The 22,105-nt window shown below is 43.5% G+C and overlaps 2 protein-coding genes across 2 annotated transcripts in view; both read right to left on the bottom strand.

Annotated features, from left to right (window-relative positions):
* MEP1B (meprin A subunit beta) overlaps positions 1-22,105 on the bottom strand; it is a 65,644-nt gene that overhangs the window by 6,052 nt on the left and 37,487 nt on the right. Inside the window, exons 6-13 of the mRNA XM_045296032.1 lie at positions 17,879-17,996; positions 15,377-15,555; positions 14,895-15,113; positions 11,701-11,853; positions 8,256-8,471; positions 6,785-7,228; positions 4,168-4,347; positions 2,261-2,387 (exon numbers count right to left, since the gene is read on the bottom strand). Coding sequence (XP_045151967.1) covers positions 2,261-2,387; positions 4,168-4,347; positions 6,785-7,228; positions 8,256-8,471; positions 11,701-11,853; positions 14,895-15,113; positions 15,377-15,555; positions 17,879-17,996 — 1,636 coding nt within the window. The remainder of the gene's footprint in view (positions 1-2,260; positions 2,388-4,167; positions 4,348-6,784; positions 7,229-8,255; positions 8,472-11,700; positions 11,854-14,894; positions 15,114-15,376; positions 15,556-17,878; positions 17,997-22,105) is intronic.
* LOC101657196 (NADH dehydrogenase [ubiquinone] 1 subunit C1, mitochondrial) lies at positions 10,265-10,678 on the bottom strand. Its single transcript, XM_013004777.2, has one exon. It carries the CDS (start codon positions 10,659-10,661, stop codon positions 10,431-10,433), a length of 231 nt encoding a protein of 76 aa, XP_012860231.1. The 5' UTR covers positions 10,662-10,678; the 3' UTR covers positions 10,265-10,430.

Here is a 22,105-nt window from a genome sequence, read left to right as displayed (position 1 = left end):
AAATGTATAGATGTGCTTTACACAATTGATCTATGTATTGTGATAAATTGTATGAGCCCCAATAAATTGATTAATTAAAAAAAAAAAAAAAGAGCGCAATCTTCAAGGCTGGTGTCTATTTAAACTATTTAAGCTATTGTTAGTTTTAACTATTTACTATTTTAACTATTGTTTAGCTATTTACTTTTTAAACTATTGTTAGTTTTAAAGAAGACTTCAGGGGACATTTTTGCTTTAAGGTTTAAAGATTATCTCAAGGAAGTAGTCTCCGGTGTTCTGGATTCCATGAGAATTTGAAATTCTCTTCTGTATCCCCTTGGCCCACTTTGCTTCTACTAAGATTGTACAGAATCTATGATCAAAACATTCAGTAATGGTGGCCAAGGACCACCCAGTTCTTGTGATACTCTTGACATGCATGGAGGCAATCAACCTACGCACTCAAATTCCTCCTCCTATCCCTGATGCTCCTTCCTCCCCTGTTGCTTCAGGTAAATAGAGACCAACTGGTATCTTTTAGACGATAAGCATGTAAGCATGTAAGACCCCAGCCACTACACACCAAATGAGGAGGTAGCACTGAAACCCTAAACATGCCAACAGGCCAATGAACGTGGATGTCCCATGAAACTATGACTCTAACCCTCCAAACCACAGAACCAAATGCCATGAGGAGTACCCATCTAGATAAACAGCCCCGTTAGCTGCCCTCGGGTTGTTCTTCTAAATAGGAGAAATAAAGAGGCACTGCTACAAGATCATAGAAACTTTTATTTAGCCCAAATATGAAAATGTGAAGCTATTGTTTCTTAACATATCCTCCATCTAGCCTGTCCACCACTGAAGGCAGTATTTGCATCTCTCTCACCACCCCTCAAAGAATTCGGCACGTTTCCATTCACACCGTCACAGCAGGAGTGGTAGTCCCCTCAACGGTCTCAAGTTGTGTTCCCTTAAAATGTCCTTTGACTTTTTAGACCAAAAAGATGCCTGGAGGGACGAACCAGGATGTTACAGTAAAGCTTCCCAAGAAAATGCCTGTAGGGCAGCTCTTGATACCCATAAAGGTGCATTGTCATGAGCGGAAAACAAAACAAAATGTAGCCTCATCATCCCCATCCTGGGGGGAAATCCAGACCCGCCCACGAGTGGAGCTACTGCTGCAAGTGACAAATGCCAGCGGTGTCCACTCTTCTTCATCATCAGAGTAGTTTTAATGATTTGCGTCCTTTTTTAATGTATGTATGTATTAGAATGCAACGAGGCTTAAAAGATCCTGGGAAAAGAGAAATGGACATTTCAACTAATTTTTGAAGCCCCACCCCCATCCTGGCCACGTATCTATAAAGTTTTCTGGACTGTTTCCAGTCCCCAAAGACAAATAAGATTATATTTGTGAAGCTAGTAATAAATGTAATAATAATAAAACCTGGGAGGAGGTAAAAAAAAGACCTACCTACATCATAACTGACTTGTGACTAGTCATTTACATAGAGGCTGATTATAAGGCAGGAATCAGGAACCGCTCCTTCCCAGAAAGGAGCTCACTGGGACTTCATCGTCATAACACAGGGAAAGTTCTGTTTCCAAACAGGGGCATCTTTACAGGGATTAGGACTCTGGGGGCAGAGCACTAGCTATAAGAGACAGGTTCATGCGCAGCCTCCTAGTGCCTCCACCTCTTCGTAACAGACCTTAGTCCCACCTTCTCAGACCTTCAGGATCTCCGGCTGCAAAATGGGATCAAGCACCCTTACTGCTCCACATTGTGGCGAGGATTTAATAAGATGTAACTTGCGAGGAATATTTCAGTTAATCAGAATATAACAAACAGAATTTTTTTCAGGAAATTAGGATAAAATGTGGACTTTTTTTCCCCATATGCTCTTTCATTGTGCTGGTGGTTGTAACCCTAAATAAGTAAAGCCCCGCGCACAGCGAGTCAATTCTGTCGCATCTCGACAGAGCAGAACTGCCCCTATGGATTTTTGAGACTGTAAAGCTCTGCTATGGGGATGAAAAGCCTCGTCTTTCTTCCTGAGTTCGGCTGTTGTTTCGAACTGCTGACTTTACAGTTAGCAGCCCAGTGCCTATTCCACTAGGTCACCAGTGCCCTACTGGAGGTTGCACAAAGCACCACGGAGAGCAAACAATGGTCTACGCGTGATTTTTATGTGGCGATCAGCGGCTTCCATCCAGAGGAAACATCAGTCTCGAGTCGCCCATTGCGTGAACGATGTCGTTTCGGCCTCTCGTTTACCTGCACTGGGCTTGGTCGTTGTGGAGGGTGCAGATGCCGTCGTTCTCGCAGGTGAAGTCTGTGCAGGCGTCCTTGATGGCGGGGGGTGGGATGGGCTCCGTTTGTGTAGAATTGAGATGGGAGATATCTAAAGGGCGTGGGGGAAGAGCAGGGATGGAAAGTCAGCTTTTGCCTTCACATTTGAACTTCACATTCCCTAAAGGGTTTAAGATGCGTGCGATATTCGGGAACTCCTGTAGCCTCATTCAGCCGCATTCACAGGCAATGAGGGACAGCAAAGTCTGTGAAAGCAAGACCGTGTAAGGCAGAAACCAGTCCGTGAAGGAAAATGCAAATATTTTCCACTAATAGAGTTTTGTTTTGTTTTTTTAAGTGGTAGGATTGCACCCTCTCCAATCCAGAAAAGGCAGTGCCACCAAGCCCTTATTTTACTGTCATGTGTGGGCAAGCTGACATCTACCTGCAAAAGAGAGCCGGGCCAGCCTGCAAAGGCTACAGCTTAACCACACACTTTCTGTGCAGGGAGGCTTCCAAGGATCCCATGAACTTGATCCCAACACTCAAGAGTACAAAGAAGGAAACCAGAGTTCAGGTGCAAGGGAATTCAGGGTTCCAGCCCAAGGTCAGTGGTTGTTGGCTTGGTGAAACTAATGGGATCCAACTGGTATGTTCTTGCTTTACTCTGCTTTGCTGAAGGTCAGCCTTTCGGGGATTTTAATTGTGCTTCCTTCCATCTTAAGTGGATATTTTGCTGAGATGTAAGTGGGTTTTAATAGTAAATGAGTTAAAAGCCTACTGCATAAAACAGGGAAGCCACAGACTTGCTGAAAAATGTATTCATTAGTTACCGTGGGTAAGTAATTCTACAAGACAATAGACAAATATTATTACTGCCAAAAGACAGACAGGCAGTCCCTGGATTATGAATGTCTGATTTACATACATACATCCTGTAGCGATGACTCTTAATGCCCAGTAAACTTACTATCTTAAAGTTGGAAGCTATAAATAAGCATCCTAACAAGCTGATACTACCTTGCAACACCCTTCAAACCATTACTGTTATTACTGTAGTATTATGGTAATATGTTTTAGTATATCTGAATGTGTTTTTAGTTGTTTTTTATGCATAAAAAGGTACATCATGTGCTATTTATTATGACAGTCATCTAACTAGCTGGCATCAGATATCATACCTAATTATTTCCATTTATGTACACATTTGTCAGGTTTGGGAGAATCTGACTATAATTTGAGCAATGGCCTATCTTCAGAACTAAACCAGTTGCCACTAAGATTTCAGCTTATGACAAGACTATGTGTACCAAGTAGAACTTCACTCCTTAGGATTTTCAAGGCTGTAATCTTTTGAAGCAGACTGCGAGGTCTTCCTTCCAAGGTACCACTGAGGAGATTTGAACTGCCAACCTTTTGGTAAGTAGTTGAGACAGGTGAGTAGTTGACATGTATCATATCGATGATGTAATTATGTATTATACAGATAAACATCTTTTAAACAAACCATGGATGTAGGCCATTTCCAGTTGAATTTCGTATGATTTGTGATGTTTTTATGACTGGCATCCTTGCATATAATTCTGAAGTATGATCCTTAAATATAACAGCCGTGCTTTAACTTATTTCCCATGTTCTTCAGGCTCAAGGTTACCATCTCCTGCTCTGTGTGGTGATGAGCGAATGCTTCACTCTAGACGCCTTATCGCTTCGATTTAAATTATTTTCATATTATTAATGGTTCATACTCTCCTTGACCCCCCCAAAAATCACTCACACCCAGTTCCTCCCACACCACTATCTAATATACCCCAAACTGGATGAATACAGTAAGTGATGAATGGCCACACAATAAAAGGGTGGCTTCTCTAACGCTGCTTGTATTGACATACCTTCCATGGTCAGAAGGAGGTAAACATCATTTCCTTTTATAAAGTCTCTGCTTCTCAGTCTCTGGTAGGTTATAAAGGCGCTGGTCCCATAGCCCCGACTTCTTCTGAACTGAGTTCCATTAGGGAAATTAGCCACTTCTCCTACTTTGGAAGGCCTGTCCCAAAAATAGTTTCCATTATCTGAAAAAGGCAATTTGTATTAATGGATTGTGTTCAGCAGCGTCATAGCTTTCAGTGGTAAGAAAAGAGCAGGCCATGGGAAACACAATTAGGATGGAGCTCCAATAATTAAATGATTGCTACCGACCCATGATGTATTCCCTGGCAAATCACAGGCTGGCTCCGGGGGGCTGTCCTAAAGGAACTGAGATTGTGTGACAGGAAGGACCATACCTTGCAATCTGAGTGGAGGTAGCAAATTTTTCCTAGGTGGGGAGAGAACATCGACGTTGACTGAACCGTGCAGAAACTCCCCTGACCACTAGACATTTTCTTTAGTGCCGTTTGGCGTTCATGACAGTGCTCTGAACTGAGTTAAAGCAATATGTTGCTAAGAGGGTTTGTAACACTCGCGTAGAGCATTTTATCTCATCAACTCAATTATTTACCAAAGTCCTTCAGAAGACTGACAACAAAAAGTATTGCTTCAGGGAAAAGGTGTTGACCCACTCAGCCCTGAACCCTTCTAACGGTCATTTAGGGAGAAATGGCTGTTTGTTTGTTTGAAGTGAAGACATGCTGATTGTCAAATCCCTGCACTGCTACTCCCTCTGAGAATATCCTTCCTCCCACCCTCATCACATGAAGTCCCTTCATTTTCTTTCTCTGGCACTTGGGTCCACCCTTTCAATACAGAGGAATCTCACTTGGCAGTAATATTCAGTTTACCATTTTTTATTAGGTCTCCAAAGGGCAACGGATTTTTAAAATTAGAAATGTGATCATTTATTTCTGGGCAATGCTCCTTTTGGTGACTTGAAAAACGAGGGATGATGTCACCATTGGCAAATCCTCCAGAACTCTACAACAAGAAGTTAGAATCCGTTCCCATATCCTCCCTGACACTCCAGTGCACCTGCTGAACTTCTTTCTGAGCAAAACAACTCCCCCAGTCCCAAGCTGGATTATTTTCTATAATCCCAATGGTAAGGCCAGGGAAGCATGGAACTGGAGAACTCAGTGTCTGTAACAACCTTGTCCACCTGTCCTCTGGATCATACTTGATCTTGACTAATTCTCAGAACAAATCTGTGAGGTTCTGGTTACAGGCAATCCCCGGGTAACAAACAAGATCTACCCCTTTATCTGTACACTGTGGGGGGGAGTTAGGCCCTGTGCATACGATTCTTGTTTAGCCTTACTTTTGTGCGGGGGTGGGGAACCTCTCCTCTGTCAAAGGCCATTTGGATAGTTATAGCATTCACTGATCATATTGGTCAAAAATCGAATTAACTCACCCCAAATGTGTGCGTTAGCAAGGTACCCGGCTGGTGCAGTGATTACATGTTGGGCTGCTAACTGCCAAGTCAGCAGTTCAAAACCACCAGCTGTTCCGAGGGGGAAAGATGGGACTTTCTACTCCTGCAGAGAGTTACGGTGTCAGAAATCTAGAGGGGCAGTTCTACCCTGTCCTAAGTGGCTGCTATGAGTCAAAATTCACTCGATGGCAGTGAGTCTAGTTTGGGTTCTTAACGTGCTGTCTGGAATTGCTTCTCTTGTGAGGCAAGTGATAGTAGCTGGTAGTGACGATTTCCAGGCCTGAAAGAGCGCTGGTGGCAATGAGTTTTTTGTTTCGCTTTGTTTTCTTTGGCAGAGTGCTGTGGTGTACTGAGCAACAAGTTGGCTGCCAAATGCAAGATCAGCAGTTTGAAACCACCAGCTGTTCCTCAGGAGAAAGACAAAGCTTTTGGATACTGTACAGTTAGTCTTAGAAACCCACAGGGGCCATTCCACCCTGCCCTGTAGGGTCTCTATCAGTCAGAAATGGCTCGAGGGAGTGAGTTTGGTTTGGATTCTTCAGCCAGTGGCTCACACATTCCCCACCTCTGCGTCAGTGCAAGACAAGGCTCAAAGCCTTTTCATTTTCAGCATGCACGGCAAGTAAAGGCGATTGTGATGGCCATAGGGGGTAGTTCCATGGTTTCAAAATGAGTACCAATTTAGATAGCATCAGAGGGCATGTAGGAGTTGTCGTTAAGGCAGGCTTTTGTCACCTAAGGACTGCCTATACTGTCCAGTTTCACAACTGAGGATTCTGAAAGATGGTTCACCTGGGGTCATGTAACTAGTGAAGAACACACCTTGGCTTTGAACCAACGTCCTTCAGACTCGAAAATGAACACTCCTTGTACATTTGGAACCTGTCTGTGGTTCTCAGTTCCCAGGAGTACAGACAAAATCTTCTCGATTTCTCAGGGTCCTTGCTGGCATTCCTGACTCCTCCCTGGGAGGTGCGATCCGTCCCTGCTAAGAATTTCCCCCTAAATATTGCTGGATCCTAGCATTTGAGGTCCAAAGTTCCCTAGGTACCTGGCAGTGCGGTCTCCCTTTCCCACATCAGCCGCCCCTCCCAAAGTAATGAGCATGCAATAAGCAATAAAGAAAATGAGTCACGAACCCGTGGTCATAAATGGGTCTGTAGTTACACTCCGCTGGTTGGACATACGCTGCCGAATGTCAGGATTTTGATCCAAGAGTGTCATCGTGGCTTGTTGCCAAGGGCAGGGCCACTGCAATTGATCATCATTGGCCCCAGAGATCAAGTGGAAATAGATCCCTACGTTAGTCAAATGGTTCAGGTTCAATTGAACCTGAAAGGCATAGCCTTTAGGAGAATAAAATGGAGGGCTATAGACGCTTCCATTTGGCTTGTCGATGAGCTGTGTGAAATTCTTTATGTGCCAGATATGATGAGGGCACCGTGTTTCTGAAAGATTGATGTCATCGATCGACAGGCCACCCGATGATGAACCAGAGCCTCTGATTCCTCCAAATACCACTCTGAACTTGTTGGTCACGTTCAATGTTACGTGGTAAAGTTGCCAGCTCCCAGTGGGGATCTCTGCAAAAGAGTCATTATTACTGCAAAGAAGACAACAGGCGATGGGAAGACATACGGTGAGGTGGAGACACAAGACTTACAATGGGCTTCACTGACGAGTGATCACCAAGAAAGAATGGGTTTCTCACTCCCCTCGGCCCTGGCCCATTTACTTCAAGGCCTTTCTCTGGGGTCAGACTGTACTCTGGTATATTTGGACGCTCATCTCAGAAAGGTGACCCTTTCCCAGACATGGATAAGCAAACCACAGCATCTGCTTCATGAGCGCTCTGTGTTCTGCTTATGTGCAGAATAGACAATATTCGTCAGAGAATCCTCGAAAGTGGTTATGGGGTGAATTAGAGTCTAAATCATCTGTTTTCATGGGTGGTCAACATGACCCACCTTCCTGACACTTGATTAGATGAAAGCCGAAAGCCTCTCCCTATTCAGGAAGTGCTGCAGAAGTTGAATTCAACTCGACTTAACAATCAAAAGGCCTGCGCTGAGATTTTTTTTTTTAATCTAGAAATTGAAGGGGGCAGGAGTGAGGGGGTTTCCCTTTTCCACTCTGATACATCTGATGAGATTTGAGCTAGGGGTTGAAACAGCCAGAGTGCTTATGGACATAGAAGCCATTGGGAGATGAAATGAGAGGTCACTGCCAATGTTCAGGGGCAAGGCCCATTCTCCCTGAGGCCTGTTCCTCCCTCGTCCGTTGCACAATGCCCTTACATTGAGTTAGAGCTTTTCCCATTTCATCTAAGCTAGTCCGCATCGGATCTGTATTTCTTGCCAAGAACTGACCACGGCCGTGTCAGAGACAGATAGACAGTTTCTGAAATGACTGTCACAGCCCACAGTGCACAACGGATCGTTGTTTTTCATTTCCCTACGCACGGATAAAATAAGGAGGGCCAACTTCTAAGTTGAAAAGCAGTGAGTCCATCAATCGCCTCTGCCCTCTGGTAAGTTGTGGCATTACCAGAGCATGGGAAGCCGGCCTCACGCTAAACCCACGCAATGAATGAGAAGGTTGAGAATGTACCTCTTATTTCTTTCACAAGGGCTAAAGTGCCATTCACATGGCCTGCAGAATACTCCCGGACGTAGAGGGCCAACTGGTCATTTTGACTTCCGCTGTTATACAAATAAAATTGCAAGCACTGAAATCCTCGCTTCGGGTACAGCGTTCGACTTTCTAATTGTGCTGTGGCTCCCACGTTCACGGAGCTACTGTCAAAATGCATGAAGAAACCAGAATCTGTTAAAAAGCACAAAAACAGAATTGAGGGAAACACATACTGGAACCTGGGTCTGTTAGCCGTGGTCACTGACAGGTGGCCCAGCTAACGCCAATATCTAAATCACAAAGCAGAAACTTCCGAAGTCTTGGCTCTGCATCTGGCACTTGGCAAAGCTAGCGGATGGCTATCATAAAGCAAAACTCAACCCTGTCTGTCATCTATGAAGATGTTTACTTACAATAGGAGGAGTCTGCTTGTGGACACTGATCTTTTCTTACTTTCACAGGCTGTGGGCTAAAAAGATACAGTACGCTGAATCATCAAATGATACCCCAAACAGAAAGAGCGAATGTGGTACAGAAAATACCAAACCGCAGGACCAGAAGACAGATGATGCAAAGACCCCCTGTAAGTGTCCCCGATCCTGGTCGATCTGTAAGTGGGACCAGTTACCCTTGGTAAGATGCCACAGAGAACTGCACACTCTGAAACTATAAAATAGGGAGCGAGAAATTAAGCCCAAGGGGGCGTGACTAGACACCTCCATTGGTGGCCAGTTCTAGCATCAATGTCTCACCAAGCTAACCCCTGGAGAGCCTTTCCATAGTTTCCAGAGGGCCAGACACACTGCACTGAGGGCCGGAGGAAGAAAGCCAACCTCTGTGCTGACCTGTCGCTTGTTTATAATGCTTCCCAAATTCTTTGACTTTAACTAACAACAATAACAACAGAAAAGTCATTCCACCTCTAGAAATATGAGAAGTATAGCAACCATCAAATGGGGGCCCTCATTCTAATGATGAGACAGCGAGATTCGTAGGGAAAAGGTTGGGAATAACTAAACTAGATCATTTCCAAAGTCCTGCACCAGGACCCCAGTTCTCTGCTTCTGTTGTTTACAGTTCTCACCCTAGCTCTAAGTCAACTCTAAGAATGCACAAAGCTCGAACTTCTGGTTTGGGAGGCACCTATTCATTCTCATTGTCTTATTTCAAATATTGGCTTAGTTCCCACTATATGCCGGGCACATGCCCTGCTGATTGCAAGGTTGGTGGTTCAAATTCTCCAGCCACTCCAACAGAGAACGATGAGGCTGCCTGCTCGATGCTTAGGCCCAGCAAACCTGTGGAGTAGGTCTGCTCTGTCCAATAGAATCAATATACCTTGGATGGACTTGATGACAGTGGCTTTGAGTGGGAGTTTGCTGCTATTGTTTGTTTGGTTGGTATTAGGCATCTAACTAGGTTTCTAGGAGAGGCAGTTTATGAAAGAAACCACATGAGGCTACCTTTCTCTTACTACAAGTAGTAGCTTTCAAAAACAGAAACAGGGGTCTTATTCCCTTCCTCCACCCCAAAACTCCCCAACTCTTCCCCTTCCCCTCAACCCCCATGTCACTATCCCAGAAAAACCAAACTCACTACTTTGGGGTTGATTCTGACTCCTAGTGACCCTATAGGACAGGACAAAATTAGCACGGTGGGTTTCTGAGACTGTAACTTTTTACACCAATAGAAAGCCTTCTCTTCCTCCTGGTGGTTTCAAACTGCTGACCTTGTAGTTAGCAGCCCAATATGTAGCCAGGACACCACCCCAGCTCCTTTCCCCTAAGGACTCCTGTCAGTGTTAGATTGCTAACCACAAGATCAACGTTCACACCCACTACCTTCTGCGCAGGAGAAAGAGGAGACTCTGCTCCTGTAGAGACGTATAGCCTCAGAAACCCTATATAAGGTATGTAAGGTCACTCTGAGTAAGAATTGACTTGATGGCTATGGTTTAATTGCCCCTTTTTTTTTTTTTTTTGAAGAATAAGGAAGTATTTTAATTTGTTTCACATATTGAAGTAACCCACAAAGGCTGAGATATACATTCACAAATAGCTTTTCTTTCTCATTTACATCCAAAAGATTAGTGAATCCAGAAGAATTCCTGCAATCACTACACGGAGCAGACTGTATCAGTATTTCAATCGTTTATTCCAACCCATTTCTTCTTTTATACTCTAAAACATCTTCATTATGTTGCTTGATGAGATAGGCCCACAGGAAGACTGTGGTGCCCAAGGTCAGCCCAACTTTCAGCCAATCAGGTTTGCTATTTATCGGCTCCCGAACGTAGAACTTCGACCTCGCTGAAAGACTACTCGGGAGCCGGGCCGGGGTCAGCAGCCGGGAGAAAGGGCGCAGGACCGCGGGCGGCGCCATCTTGCCGACTTGGCTCCGCCTTCCCCCCGGTTTAATTGCCCCTTAACGGCTCCGTGTGGCCCAGTGGTCAAGCACTCGGCTGCTAACTGAAAAGCCAGCAGCTCAAAGCTACTCAGCAAAAATACTGAGCAAGGTGGCAATCTGCTTCCAGAAGGATCTACAGCCTCAGAAACACACAAGGGCAATTCTTCTTTTTCCCACGGGGTCACTGTGAGTCAGAATCGACTGGGTGGCAATGTGGCTTGTTTTGTTGAAATCATCCCCCTGCCTAGCTCATTGGAATGATCAAGGCTTGTTCCTAAATTCTAATGTCTCATATGTAGTACTTACAGCTAAACCAAAATAGGGATGAAAAAAGGCAGTCATCTGAAGAGAATGAAAGAAATTACACTTTTTACCTCCGTTTTAAGAATTGTTGTAACAGGAGCTCGTAAGTCACAATCCGCGGATATTCTGAAATTGAATAGTGACCAGCCGAGTGCTGTTCCCTGGGAAGAGTTGCTTCTATTTTACAACCTCCCGGGGAAACAACCTCACTGAACTTGTGGTGAGGAAACTCTGGCTACTGGTGCCTTTCAAATTGGGCTGCTAACTGCAAGGTCAGTGGTTCGAATCCACTAGCAGCCCCAGGAGTGAAAGATGGGGGTGAGGCTATCTACTCTTTTAAAGATTCAGTCCCAGAGACATAAAGGAACAGTTCTACTCCCTCCTGTGGGTCATCAGGAGTCGCAATCAACTCCCTTTGATGACAGTCGATTGCCCCTCAAGCAAGAGCCCTTCCAGAAGGTGCCATTTTACCCTAGGGCCTTTATGGATAGGCGCATCACCGTAACTCACAAAAGAAAAAATCAGGAATAATGGCAAAAATTATTTTGCCATATCCTAATTAAAAGTCACAAATCCCATTCCTTTGTTGCAATCTAATGTATTATCCTCGATAATTCTGAGAGTAATTAGAAATAAAGTCTCAATCTTTCATAGCAAAGTCAGAAGCTGTAGCCATTGAGCGTCAAGTCAAGAAGGATCTTGCTCCTGTTACCTTTGCACTGGCCCATGTTGGAGTGATCATTCTGTGGCCCTCCAGGAACCTGGGAAACACGCTGCCAGTCAGCATTATCTCCTGAACTTTGGATCATGCCACACACATTTTCCAGTTCAAAATCGCACGAGTCCATGAAGCTGAAAGAAGAGGCTACATGCGAAAGAAAATAGTTATTGACACACATAGAACATGATGATCTAAGGACTAAAAACGGATCTTGTCTGGAATGTGCGGCAAATCGCCTCTATGAACAACTGCTTCCTTGGCCATCAGACTTAATGGCGCCCGGCTATGTGTACTGAGCATTTAGATCCATGATTTCAGAGAGGAATCCTGGTCAAAAGAGGGAAATACAAAAGACAATATCAAATTTTCATGGAATCCAGATTTTCTGAGGCCATGAAAGTTGGATGAACCCCTAAAACCTCTGTCCTGAGGTTATCTTTAAACTTTAAAGCAAACAAAAAAATCTCTTTTGGAATCTTCATAAAACAAAGAACAAGTTCACTAACATGTTGGGCTAACTACTAGAGCTTCTGCTCCCTGGTAGGACCACGTTACAGGTGGGGTTGCTAACCACCGGGTTGGAAATTCAAACCCACCAGTAACTCTACGGAGACAAAAAGATGAGACTTTCTGCTCCTGTACAGTTGTACAGCCTCGGAAAGCCCAGGGGCAGGTCTACCCTGTCCTACAGAATCACCGTGCATCAGAACGGACACAATGGCAGGGTGTAAAAAAGACCTGCTTTCGCGTTGTGCTCCTTTCAGAACTATCTCTATGGGATCAAACTGACTGTGGCAACTCCCCAGATTCAACAGGAACCTAAGAGGGCGTGCCTTTTTGGGAATGGGGAAGCAGCGCAGTAGTTAAGTGCTCATCTTCAGTGGTGGAAACCCACCAGCCACTGTGTGGGAGAAAGAGGTGGCAGTCTAGTGGCATACAGATTCCCAGCCTTGGAAACCCACGAGGCGTTGCACCACGAGGCCATCCTGAGCGAGCACCGACTCTGCAGCAACGGGTTTCCACGGAAGGTCAGCTCGGAAAAGGAGCGTAAGCGTGTTTACACACTCGAAAAGGGAAATCAGTGTGACTGAACGGTTCATGCAGAAATTGTTGAATTGGTGCAAACTTTCCTGTACATATTCTCAACCATAACAATATATAAATGTATAACTTTTAAACACCCACCAAAGCAAACAAAAAAAACCCCCTGAGCTGATCATAGAAGTACTAGGAAAGCTTAATGACATTTAAGGAACCATCCAGTGTCAGATTACCACGGTTAGCACTGGGCTACTGGATTAATTTACCAATCTGGAGTGAACACTTTCACATCCCCCCCTCATCAAGGACTCGAATTCTAGTGATGGCTGCCCTGTTTCTCGCTCAACCCCAGCAACTTCCTACAGAATCAAAGCCCCTGTTCAAATTTACAATCCCCGACAGAGAGAAAGCACCCAATACAGAAACTGGGAGCCGATGGAAATGTAAAACTGTTGGCTACAGATTACTGAATAAAAACAAGCAAATCAGTATTTACTTAGCATACTGGGTAATCTGACCCTGGGAACACCTCATGGATTCGGGGTGATTGTGGCTTGAAGAACCACTCTACCTGGGGAACCACTGCCAGGAGACGGAGGAACCGAATCGGCTCATGGCCCCACCCAGCAGTTCTGTGAGAGGAAGAAACCCTATGGGGCAGTTCTACTCTGGAGCACGTGGGATCGCCAAGAAACAGACTCCGCTCCACAGCAACTAATAGCAACGAATTAGCAGAAACCTGAGTCTATCCTCTCCTGGTGGTTTAGATTTTAAAGGCACCGCCCAGGTTCTCTGATCCCACTGATCTGCATATGGACCTTCACTGAGGAAGACTGAAGATTAATCAGTGCATTTGAATCAGGGTCCTGGGGAGGAACAAGAAAGAACCAGGGACTGCCAAGAGAACAAACAAATCTGTCTTGGAAAAGGACAGCCAGAATACGTGGAGCAGGTTCATCAGGAGAGACGGGTCCTTGGCAGAGGCCACCACGCTTGGTAAAGTAGAAGTGCGTGAAAAAAAGGAAGATGTCTGTTCAGACCCAGCAACAACAACATGCCAACACTATTATGCCTCATTTCATGAAAAGGAGTTTTGACCCTTACGGTTTGAATTAGTAACAGCTTAAAAATCCGGCCTGGGAGGTAAACAAGCAGCCATCTAGCTCAGAAGCAACAAAGCCCACATGGAAGAAGCACACCAGTCTGTGTGACCACGAGGTGTTGAAGGGATGAGGTATCAGGCACCAAAGAACAAAAATCATATCATTGTGAATGAGGGGGAGTGAGGAGTGGGGACCCAAAGCCCATCTGTAGGCAAATGGACATACCCCTACAGAAGTGTTGCAGGGAGGAAATGAGCCAGTCAGGGTGTAGTGTAGCAAAGATGAAACATACAACTTTCCTCTAGTTCTTAAATGCTTCCTCCCCCCACTATCATGATCCCAATTCTACTACCTTACAAATCTGACTAGACCAGAGGATGTACAGTGGTACAGATAGGAACTGGAAACACAGGGAATCCAGGACAGATGATCCCTTCAGGAACAGTGGTGAGAGTGGCGATACTGGGAGGGTGGAGGGAAGGTCGGGTAGAAAGGGGGAGCTGATTACAAGGATCTACATATAACCTCCTCCCTGGGGGACAGACAACAGAAATATGGATGAAGGGAGATGTCAGACAGTGTAAGATATGACAAAATAATAATTTATAAATTATCAAGGGTTCTTGAGGGAGTGGGGAGCGGGGAGGGGGGGTGGAATGAGGAGCTGATACCAAGGGCTTAAGTGGAGAGCAAATATTTTGAGAATGATGAGGGCAATGAATGTACAAATGTGCTTGACACAATGGATGGATGGATGGATTGTGATAAGAGTTGTATGAGCCCCAATAAAATGATTTTTTTTAAAAATCCTGCCTGGGACATATTCCTACTGGACCTAATTTGTTTTCAGATCTGCAGGTCAAGCCTGTGGGAAGAACATTGCTGCTTCCAAATTTCAGGTTGGGTTCTCTTCTGCATTTTCCTGACAATCAAATTATTATTCTTTCAGAACCTCCCACAACACTCAGCCAAATGTCCCCGTCTGACATCTTGCTGCTTAGCGAAGGGAACTAGGAATTGATGAGCAAGCCTGTCACATACAGCAGTTATACAGTCGGTTCAACTTCAGCAGATCAGAGTCGCTGAAATCCATTCGCTGGCCGATCACATCCATGAAGTCGGGGATCCTCGTGACTATGGTTGGCTCTGTCCCATTTTGAAATGCAGTTTTGCTGTAGTGCATGACCGAAGTGTAATCATAGGGCACATTCAAAGAGTCTGACTCTCGATCATTATAGGTGTTAAAATTGTGTTCTTTGCCTAAATGACAAATGAAAAAAAATTAATTGCCTTGTTTGCACAAAATTTAGTAATATACAGAGACTAATCTTGGCTACAACTGATTCATAGTTTCTTTCCAGACTGTTTCATGTAATAGTCAGGCTTACACTTGTGCTATCCTCAAGCACACTGAATATAGCCACAACGTCTTTACAGCCCCAACGTTGGAACATTAGCATTAGACCTACAGTTCTAAACAAAATTGTCCTTAAAAGATGTTTGTTCAAACAGGGCAAGCATACCTGACTGGATTCTGTCCCAAATGATATTGACGTAGTCATCCCGATCAGAACGCGATTGCTCATGCCAGAATCCCAGGGCATGGAGGAACTCATGTTGAATCGTGGCTATCCGGTCACAATTGGCCCCAATGGAAAGTTCTTGCCTCCCAACACGCCTATTTCCAACGGAAGACCAGCAGCTATAGGAGAATTTAACAAGAAGTGGTAGAGTGCATGACTAACGTATTATGGTGCAGGTTGGACTTCTCAGAGCAAACTTCAATGTCAAGTTACTTCATTTCCTTCCCCAGATCCTTCACTTCTTATCAGGACACTGTGTATTCCTCTCAGGTGTGAATATCTTCCCAGTTAGGGAACTGGTCCAAACACTGTATATTACATAGAAACAAGCCATTTCCCAGCCAGACTAACTCTGATTTTTCCTGGGGAGTCAAAGTCTCGGAGTTATATTTGGTACACAGGTGTCCACTAACAAGGATGTTACAGGGACACTCAGTACTACTTGGATTTGCTGGACTTAATGAAGGTGGGAAGAGGGAGAACTAATTGTGATGATGTTGATGATTATATATATATATATGCAACTTTTTTTAAAAAGTGATATAAGCTATGGAAGTGTATGACATGTGAATATTATATTATGAAAACTACTTTAAAAGTTTATCAGGTAAAAAAAAAAAGTTTATCAGGTATCAAAAGATCCAAAACAAACAATTATATCAATGTGAATGATGGGAGTTGAAGTGGAGATCCAAAGCCCATCTGTAGACAATTGGATATCCCCCCACCGAAGGGTTATAAGGAAGGGATGATTCAACTAGGGTGCTGTAGAGCACCAGCAAAACACACATCGTTCCTCTAGTTCCTGAATGCTTCCCCCACTCCAGTACCATGACCCAGTTCTACCCTACAAATCTGGCTAGACCAGAGTACACAGATTGGTACATATAAGAGCTCTCGACACATGGAATTCAGGACAGATACCCCTCAGGAACAGTAGTGGGAGTAGCAATATCATGAGGGGCGGGGAGGGGGGAAGGGGAGGGGAGAAAGTGGGAATCACAAGGTTAGCTATATAGCGCGCACACATACCCCGCCAAGGGGACACATAACAAAAATGTGGGTGATGGAAGACAATGGACAGTGTAAGATACAAAGTAACAATAATAATATATCACTGATCAAGTATTCACGAGGGTGGGAGAGTGGGGGAGTGAGGAGGAAAAAGAGGAGCTGATACCAAGGGCTCAAGTAGAAAGAAAATGTTTTGGAAATGTTGATGCCAACATATGTACAGATGTGCGTAATACAATTCAATGATGGATTGTTATAAGATTTGTAAGTGTTCCCCAATAAAATGATTAATAAAAAACACTTGGTGAATGGTTTCCATGGATGAAGGCGAAAGAATTCTTCTTAGGGAATGTTGTTACTGAGTTTATGTTGATAGTGGTGGAATAATTGGGGGAAATATCAATAATGGCTGTACAATATGAAGAGCATAATCAAGGGCACCGAATTGTGCATGTGGAGGTTGTTGAATTAGAGACTTTTTGTTGTGTATGTTTTTGCCACAATTAAAAAACATAATTACACCCATAACTAGGAGGCCACGGAAGAGGCGCATGTTCTACAACTGATCGTGGTAATGATCGCACCACGCTCCTCGGCGTTATTGAACTATTGAAGTGTACGATATGGGGCTGAAGTACCAATAAAACTGTGAACATTTTTAAAAGAATGGCTGGCCTTGGCATAGATAGCACTACCTCCTTATCTCAAGTTATGAATTGCTAAACATATACATTTATAATCCATGTGCCCAGAAGACACTCAGAAGTTAACCTTTCATAATACCACATCAGCAAAACACCTTCACTGTAAAGAAGTTAGTAATACACATAAATAAAAAGAAGGAAACAACGAACACTTCTCACCATTCACCCACTCTCTATAAAGAAATTGAGTCTTTAAGTGTTTGTGCATTTCTTGAAGGGGGAAATAAACAAGTAAATTACAACCATTTGCCACCATTCACAAGAGTGTGGGATGAAAGAAATGAATCCCCTCTGCCTTGTGTTAATCACTTTGGTAGGCTGGTTAGAGGTCGGACAGGGCAAGATATGACAAAATACCCATTTATAAACTATCAAGGGCTCATGCGGGAGGGGGGAGCGGGGAGGGAGGGGAAAAATGAGGACCTAATGTCGGGGGTTTAAATGGAGAGAAAATGTTTTGAGAAACAATGTACAAATGTGCTTTACACAATCGATGTGTGTATGGATTGGGATAACAGTTGTATGAAGCCCTAATAAAATGTTTAAAAAAAAAAAAAAGAAAAATATTATTTGTTACGGCGAGAGGACCTGAATTCAGCTCATCTTTTATTCTTCAGCAACCAGCAAGGGAAGCCCCCAGATTAACGGCTGTAACCCAGGGCAATGCCTGGGATATAATGTCCCTTACACAGAAGTTCTCTTCAGAGCCAGTTCTTCAACCTACCCGCTGCCCTTAAACACGGCGATATAGTTAGCTTCTCCAGCCCAAGGCTTGAAGTCAATGCATGTTTTTAGGCGATAGCGTTCAAACGCATTGAGGATGGCTCCCTTCGCATTCATTTCTGAAGAAAGAAAACAAGCAAAATAGATTTATTAAAGTAACCACCACTTATTAAATAATTCACTGTGAAAATAGACCGTGGTTGTATTGCTTGAATGAGTGCAAAAGAGGAAGGTTCGCAGTGGAACAGATTGACAAAGAGGCTGCAGAGACTGGACTCAGACATAGACGTTTGTGAGGACGGGACGGGACGGGACCAGCTAGTGCTCTCTGCTGCTGAGTGTAGCTAGAAAGCCCGATCTTTCTCCTGACGAGGGGCTGATGATTTCAAACGAATGCCATTGCAGATCTCAGCTCAACTCGTAATCACTACACCGCCAAGGCTTCTTAGGAACCTCCTACAGAGGAAGATTGATGTCAATACACAGAAAGCTCTCCAAAGAACACCAGGTCCACCGATGGAAAAAGGAGATAAGGATCACCCGCCAGGAGTCGGAACCTGGAACTGACTCATGGCCCCTGGCAGCAATCAAAACCGCCGGCTGAAGGGAGTCAGTGTCTTGTTTTCATAAATTTAAAATTCAGTTCCAATTAAGTCAGTGGCATATGCAAGTGTTTTCTTCTTCTTCAAGCTCCTTCTTTTGCCTTTCCCACACATTTCACAGGAGCCATTAGAGATTCCTTGTAGAACAAGAAAATGGGCATTTCTTGACCTAGGAGACTAGACGTTGGAGCACAGGACACTGAAATAAACGACCATCACATGCTCCACCCGAGAACCTACAATGTGTGCATGAAATGCACCTAACATTTAATAGAAGGACCTTGACATTATTTATGGGGTCATTGAGTGCTCTGAAAGAGTATGTAAAGTGCGTGTGTGTGTGTGTGTGTGTGTGTGTGTGAGACAAGTGCATTCTCTGGGAAGAGCTTTCATAAGATGCTCAAGTTAACCCAGGGCCCAAATTGGGTTAAGAACCACGGCTTTGAAGGCAGCATGGTGCTATTGGGATGGATGAATATGTAGCTCATAAAAGGCAGAAGCTTGAAAATCCACAAAGACGTGCAGAAAAGCAGCTCTGGTGTCACGTGGAGGGAGCGGCTATCTGGGCTGCACGTGGAGAGACCACCTCCAGCGGGGTCAGGTATCGGTGAAGGGAGTGTGCTGCCTGCCCGAAGGTGGGAATGCAGTATGGCAGAGGAAATCACTTGGACTTTGGGGTCAGAGAGCTAAGTTCTTTCCTGTCCTTACCTTTGCTGATCTAATTAACCTGGTAACATGAGGAAGCAAAACCCACATTGCAGGGGTGTTGTGAGAGTAAGAACAGAAAATGTAGCTGGTGTCCCAGGTTCCGTGTCTATTATCCAGGATTCATGCCTTCCTCCCTTCTTAAAGGGACCATTGCCCGGACTTTTTTTTGTATTTTCACTAAATACTGCATCCTAAACATTTGACACAAGGAAGTACTGAAATATGTTCCAGACATACAATGCAGTTTCCAAAAGAATACAAATAATATTTAATAATGAAACATATTTTAATGATTTATACTGACTTGGAGCTTAGCAGTAATTCACACCCCCCCAGTTTCTCTGAGGAGAAGAATGAGGCTGTCTCCTCCCGTGAAGATTGTTAGCCCTCGAAGTCAGTCCTAGGGAGCAGTGATACTCTGTTCTATAGAGTCACTATAAATCAGTGGCCCTGGTTTGGACCTTTGGTTTGGTCAAATATTTAAATGTTTTCCCAAATATTCTCTACTATAAATTTACATTACTTTTGGATCATTATTTCAAGTCTAACACCTCTTCAAAAGGCATGATGACACCAGCCTGCGGGTTACTGTTTTAAAAATGAACGTAAAAGTCAAATACTGGTGTGTTCTTAATCTTGTATCAAAGCTCAGGGAAGTTTCTACCCTGACACTGAGTCATTTTGAGAATCAAATCAGAGAACATATCTGCAAGCTTCGCAAACTGCAGAGCCCCCTACCAAGATAAGATCTTTATTTACCCAGGGCCTTGATTAACCAAGGACTTTAATTCACTTAGTATCACAGACGCCAGGTGCTAAAGAGCTCCACCTGGGGTCATCCCACGCAGATTTCTAGGCTCCAAATCTAAAAGGATAAGCAAGCCTGGAAATCAAACAAGCAGCTGCTCAGAATTTTTACCCCCTGTTAGTCCCTTTGGGTTCCTAGCACTTGGCCTTTATTTCTATCCCCTACCTCCATTACCCCACTCCACACTATCTTTGGAACTCAGACATGAAATTATAACTTACTCATTGGGGGCCATAAGCACCCCTTCAAGTGTTGTCACTTGCGGTTGACCTGCATCTAGCAGTCAGCCAGAATCAGAAAGCAAAGCTAGCAGGGGGACAATGGTACTAGGGAGCTCACACCCTTTACATGAATTGGCCACTTCAGATCAAGAAGCTGCGCTTACCCAACGGCCAAGTTCCGAAGGCTTAGCAAAGAAGGAGTGAACACAGGAAACAGTGAGGAAATAGGATAAGTGATGGGACGTTGAACGGATTACAATGAATGAGCAGAAACAACATGCGTACGAATTGTTGAATGTAAAACTGATGCTCCGCCCTGTAAACTTTTACCCAGTTCACATTTTAAAAGTTTAAAAAACTAAACAAAACACTAACACCTACTAGTAAAGTTTTACAGGTGTGTTAACCAGAAATCACTTTTAGAACTCACTTCTAGAAAACGCTTCATAAATATTTACTTTTGCTACATGTAAGCATGAACTTGCGTACTGATTCTATTGACCTGAGTCATTTCCAGACGTTGTGCATTTCTGGTATGAGAAGGGATACTCATGCTTTTTTGAACAGAGGGGGTAAGTTCAATTCAACACTATTACCTGGGAAATATATTTTCTAAATTGAAATCAAAATCACAGAAATGAAAAAAAAAAGTATTTTTATTATAATGGTAAAGGCTATATAGCATGAGAAAACACAGGCGTATAAAGCAAAAAAAGTCAGAAAAAGTACTGGAATTATATAAAAACATGCACCATTTGCATTAGATCTGTGCTAAAATATTTACATCTAGTATGTTTCACTCATGTATGTTTATCAGTTTATTTTATTATTATTTATTAACTGCTTATTATTATAATGCTAGGAACTGTGCTAAGCCTCCAATTTGCAAGATGAAAACGAGCTCCTGTCATCAAGGAACTTACTATCTAGTTTTATAGTTTTATTTTAAAGATAAATACCTAGAGCTGCCGTGGTTCTCAACCTTCCTAATACTGAGACCCTTTAATACAGCTCCTCATGTTGTAGTGACCCCCAACCATAAAATTATTTTTGTTATTACTTCATAGCTGTAATTTTGCTACTGTTATAACTCAGGCGACCCCTGTGAAAGAGTCGTTCAATCCCCAAAGTGGTCGTGACCCACAAGTTGAGAACTGCTGGCTTACAGGATAGACTAGGGTAGGGTAATTTTGGCTTAAAAAGTGACAAAAACCCTCAAAGATACAACCAAATGAAAGATCACTAGCCTTTCATGGAATACCCTCAGGAGAATAAGATATGCTCATGAAATATATTAAATAAAATAAGATGTATTTTAATTGATCAAAAATTAATTAACCTTAAAAAAACTTAATCACAAAAGAGCAACAATTGATCTCTTCTCCTGGAGCAATAGAGGAAGACTAGAGGAGGAAATGGAATGCATGACTAATTGCCTCTGTGAAAAATTAACCCATTGGAAATAGAGGAAGGAACTAGGAGGCAAAGGGCATTTATAGAGGTCTAAATACAGGCATGTACATATGTAAATATATTTACATATGATAATGGGGAAATAGATCTATGTGCAAATATTTATAGGCTTAGTATTAAGGTCGCAGACGGACATTGGGCCTCTACTCAAGTACTCCCTCAATGCAAGAATACTTTGTTCTACTAAACCGACATTCCATAATGCTCACCTGCCTGACAGGATCGCTGAAGACAAAATGGGTGCATAAGCAAATGTGGTGAAGAAAGCTGATTGTGCCCAGCTAAGATATAGCATCTGGTGTCCTAAAGGCTTGAAGATAAATAAGCAACCATCTTCCTGAGAAGCAATAAAGTCCGCAAAGAAGAAGCACACCAGCCTGTGTGATCACGAGGTGTCGATAGGATCAAATATCAGA

This window comes from Echinops telfairi, unplaced genomic scaffold (genome assembly GCF_000313985.2).
Source record: "Echinops telfairi isolate 266 unplaced genomic scaffold, ASM31398v2 ScPeMD7_7400;HRSCAF=8409, whole genome shotgun sequence".
Classification (NCBI taxonomy): domain Eukaryota; kingdom Metazoa; phylum Chordata; class Mammalia; order Afrosoricida; family Tenrecidae; genus Echinops; species Echinops telfairi.
Note: the sequence above shows the minus strand (reverse complement) of the source record. Positions and strands in the feature narration are given on the sequence as shown.

Bases quoted from the DNA above. Each gene is read 5' to 3' on its own strand.
- LOC101657196 (XM_013004777.2), bottom strand. From the start codon at position 10,661: ATGGCGCCGCCCGCGGTCCTGCGCCCTTTCTCCCGGCTGCTGACCCCG.